This window comes from Zeus faber, assembly GCF_960531495.2.
Source record: "Zeus faber genome assembly, chromosome: 4".
Taxonomy (NCBI): domain Eukaryota; kingdom Metazoa; phylum Chordata; class Actinopteri; order Zeiformes; family Zeidae; genus Zeus; species Zeus faber.
The window spans coordinates 11,800,524-11,805,182 of NC_137191.1; the positions used below are offsets into that span (position 1 = coordinate 11,800,524).

Below are 4,659 nucleotides of genomic sequence, written 5' to 3' on the forward strand. Positions count from 1 at the left end.
GGCGGAGAGGGGGTTGGATGGACGCAAAACAAACCTCTGCAGCCTCTGACTCTATGCAGTTGACTCTAACTGTTAATATCTAATGGGCAATACCTTGCAAATACTGGAAAACCTTTCAAGGCCAATCTCAATTGATTCCCAGACTGTTTTCACACACCATAGAGTATCAACCTTGAGGCCCAGGGTTTGCTTTGGCAGGAGAGGGACGGACGTTTGCAGGGTGAGTGGGAGTTACAGTGGCTCAGTGGTGAGTGTGGACTTCCTAGTTTTTCTGGTTGGTGGGGATGTCACCGGACTCCTGCTGCTTCTCCACCTTCTTGGTGGTGACCACTGTCTCCTCATACATCTCACGCTGGGAGACCTTCCCCCCGGCCTTGATCTGCCGCTCCTGCTCCTCATCCTTGCCCTCCTTCTTGGAGCCCTTTCCGGAGCCGGAGTAGATATGGGCCTGGTAGTTGTAGCTATGCCCGCCGCCGCCGCCGATGTTCGGGGTGGAGTAGGCAATCCCGGTGCTGATGCGGGTCTCCTCCCCTTCCAGCAGTTTCCTATCAAGAGGGGAAAGATAAGGAAAGCCAGCAAAAATAAGGAGATGGAGATGACCAAAAAAAAGGGATTAATGAGGAAGAGAAAGTTAACATTAAGTCTTCATCCCATGTCGCAGTGCATGTTAAAAGGAGAGAGAGGGAGGGGGAGAGAGAGGCCTACCTGTAAGCAGCAATTTCGATATCCAGTGCCATCTTTACATTCAGCAGATCCTGGTATTCCCTCAAGTGACGAGCCATCTCACTCTTGGTGGTCCTCAGCTCGTTCTCCAGCTGGGCCATGTTGTCCTAAGATTCAAGGACACAATGCAATGCCAGCGTTCAGAAAACCAAAACGCTCACAGAGGCAAATAGCTCAAATTTTGACTTCATGGCTTGTCAGTGACATTTTGCATACAAAACAGGAGTGTGGTTAGTTTAGCAGAAGCCACGAAGATAAATGAGCAACTGAGATATTTCACATGTCGCTGTACATAATAGACCTTTGATGCAAATCACAGGCTGTATGTGCTGTCGTAATTCAGCACTAAACGAAAGGGATGAAAAATCTTCAGTGAGGGTTACCGAAGCACAAAAATGTATATTTGTAGCTTCAAGGGGCTAAGGCTTCGACTAACAAATGTATTTCTCCAATTCGTGACTGGGCGTTGTCACAGCTGCAACATCAGTTTCAGGACCCTGGAAAGGGCCTGATGATCACACACGGTTTCTATTTTTAACCCTCACTTTTAGAATAGAGTTTAGTGATGGATATTCGTTTACTTTAAATCTCATACGACTCTATGCAGAACAGAAGGATAGACTTTATTTCCTTTTCAAATGAGCATCTTCAATTTTCTACAGGTGTGACTTGTTTAAAAAAAAAAAAAAAAAAGAGAATGTGCTCTACCTGGTAATTTCCAATCTCCGCATTGTGCCTGTCCTCCATCTCTCGGATCTGCCGTTCCAGCGACTCGTTCGTTCCCCTCAGACTCTCGATCTCGATGGTCTTGGACTGCAGCTGCCTCCTGAACTCGTTCATCTCTTCTCGGCTGGTGCGGATCGCCTCGCTGCTCCGGCTGGCTTGCTCCGTCAGGTCGGCGAACTTGGACTTGTACCACTCCTCCGCGGAGTGCAGGTTCTTGGACGCCATCGACTCGTACTGTCCGCGGATCTCCTTCAGGGCCGAGGTGAGGTCGGGCTTGGCCACCTCCACCTCCACGGACACCTGGGCGGCCTGGATCATGTCCATCAGCTCGGCGACCTCCTCCTCGTGGACCTTCCTCAGGAAGTTGATCTCGTCCAGGAGAGATTCCACCTTCTTCTCCAGGTCCAGGCGCACCATGGTGGCGTCGTCCACGTCCTTCCTGTACGCCTTCAGGGTGGCCTCCGCCTCCTCGCGGGCGCGGAACTCGTCCTCGTACTTGCCCCGGAGCTTCTGCAGGTCCTCCTCGATGCTGTCCCGCTCCATCATCATCTGGGACTTCTCCCCGTTCACCTCCTCCAGCTGGGAGCGCAGCTCTCGGATCTCCTGCTGGTAGAGCTCCGCCAGGCGGGAGGGCTCCGCCTGCCGCTGGCGGAGAGCCACCAGCTCGGTCTCCAGCACCTTGTTCTGCTGCTCCAGGTTGCGGACCTTCTCGATGAACATGGCGAAGCGGTCGTTGAGACCCTGCATCTGCTCCTTCTCGTTGGTGCGGACGATCTTGAACTCGTTGGTGAGGACGCTGCTTTGGGTCAGGTCGAAGTTGTCCAGCGGCATGGCCGAGAAGGAGCGGCCGGACCTCCTGGTGAAGGAGCCCATGGAGGAGGCGCCGCTCCGGGACTGGGAGTGGGAGCGGTACCCGCTGCGGGAGGACACGTTGGTCATCATCCGGGATGGAGAGGAGGAATAGCGGGGAGAGTCCCCAAATATCTTTCGGTAGGAGGAGGCGGAGTAGAGGTCAGATCCGTAGCTCATCTTGGCTGGTTTCAGGAGAGGGAGCCGTGCGCAGGGTGTGCCGGCTTTTTATAGGGGGACCGTCACGATCAATAATTAATTCCTGGTGGTGGCGTTCGGAGCGCAGTTTCCAGCCTGCATAGGATCTATTGCGGCGAAGGCAAGCTTAATAAATAATTATGCTCAGTTATAAATCTGTGTTGCTCATCTAAACGCAGGATAAAGTTTCCAAACCTCCAAAAGTGGAGTTGTAGGCGAGTCCCCGTCCACGGTGCGCCTCTTGGAACTGTCCGTTTGGCGCAGTGCTGACGCGTCAACAGATAAACACGTTCAACGGCTGTTTGAGCCACAGTGCCAATGTCACCTGCTGCTGCTGCAAAAAAAAACCAAACAAACCAAACAAACAAACAAACAAAAAAAACCCCCACAAAAATAAAAACGCAAAACAACAACAACATCAAACCTTTAATTGTGATATTGAGAAGAACGCTAATCGTGTTTCTTTACAAATGTCGACTTATTCGATGGTTGGTTTGTCCCTATCATTTATTTCCCTGAAAACTAGATGTAGTAATACGATAATAGATTGGCTGACAAGATATTTGCCGTATCGAAAGAAATCGGGCCTTTCCCGCAACACTAAAACATGTTTTGTTAACATTGTAATGCTGCGAAGTCTAATACGCGAGGAGTTGTTATTTTTGCTGATTAAATAAACGAATCGACCACATTGGCTGCAATGTATTGGCATTGTTGCTTTCTTCATGAGATTTTGATTTGAGTTTTTAAAGTCATCCGGCGTTTGAAGCAAACAATGCACAAAATTAGTGTTGACACGCGATAGTTGACGTCGCATTAATAAAAGTAACACGATGAAGATGTAAAAGAGGGAGAGAACTCCTTTCAAGATCTTGTCTGACACTCGAAAGCAGTCTGAAAGTGGATCATAATTTTTTTTTTAACTATTCAACAGAATATGAAATGTGATGTATACTATATAATATATAATATGTCCACAGGTATTAAGGAAAAGACTAAAGGCTGTCATAGCCCCGAAAAGCATCGTGATAACAGGCTGATGCTGCCCTCTGTTGGTACATTAGAATAATGCATATATACTGTAAATATTTCACAGATAGATAATTTTATGTATGCATGTATGTATGTATGTATGTATGTATGTATGTATGTAAATATTATTGTGTAAATTGTTTATTATTCTCTTCACACAAATCACACATTAGCATAAAAGAACAATACCACTGTCACAACGATCCCCATATTTGTTACAAAGAGCCATGCTGAGAGAACAATGCCATTCCAAGGAAACCTATCGTGGCCTCTTATAGTAAACACTTAATCCTACTTTCATACCCCTACCGCTACTGAACACGTTTCTGTCACTTAACCAGCAGATCCCATTTATTCTATTTTTTATGCCGGAATAGTTCTGTATGTGAATGGCCTGAATCAAATGAAGCGGAGCACATAACAATACACAAACAGAACAGTGAGGGGCTCGATATTACAGAAATATTTTACACTATTCAACATTTCGTAGATTTTTTTGGTTAGTAGAATTCAAAATAGTTGATGAATATCTACTGTATTTAATTTATGTAGGAATAATTTCGCCATAAACATGTAATATATCGTGAAATTAATTAAACAAAAGGTGGTTCACTAGGCATAAGTTACGATAAAAAAAAAGAAATACGTACTGTATCTCTAAAATAAAGTAAAATTATTCGAAACATTATCCATAAAAAAACGACACAAATCTCTCGATGTCGACTATGGTACTTAGCCCCGCCCCCCTGCAACATGACAGACAGGCAGAACTCAAAACCCTGCGCGACCGCAAAAGTCATACAAGGATGAAAAACTTAAAAAAAAAAAATTAAAAAAAAGGTTCACCTGGCTTGAATCACAATTGAAAAAAAAAAGAAAAAAAAGTTAACAAAAAAAAAAAAAAAAAAAAGCCAAATTCCCAAAACAATCGCTGGCCTCGGGGAACGTTCTCTTCGCGTGACGCAACGACGCAAGTCTCCCCTGGCAGGGGACGGTCGGGTCCCGCCCCCCCCGAGCCTAGACGGACAGGAGGAACGGCCAATCAGCGAAGCCCACAGACAGCCAGCGCGACGAGGCGTCGGGGCGCAGACAAAACGAAGATCCGCGGCCGCTGCTCCACTCCGCTCCCGC

General features: G+C 46.9%; 1 protein-coding gene across 1 annotated transcript; it reads right to left on the reverse strand.

The window, feature by feature from the left end:
• Positions 1–262: 262 nt before the first annotated feature.
• inab (internexin neuronal intermediate filament protein, alpha b) lies at positions 263–2,478 on the reverse strand (the record flags this gene model as incomplete). Its single annotated transcript, XM_079999911.1, has 3 exons — positions 263–545; positions 706–830; positions 1,432–2,478. The coding sequence occupies 3 exons, from the start codon at positions 2,476–2,478 to the stop codon at positions 263–265; spliced, it is 1,455 nt and encodes a 484-aa protein (XP_079856037.1).
• Positions 2,479–4,659: the final 2,181 nt, after the last annotated feature.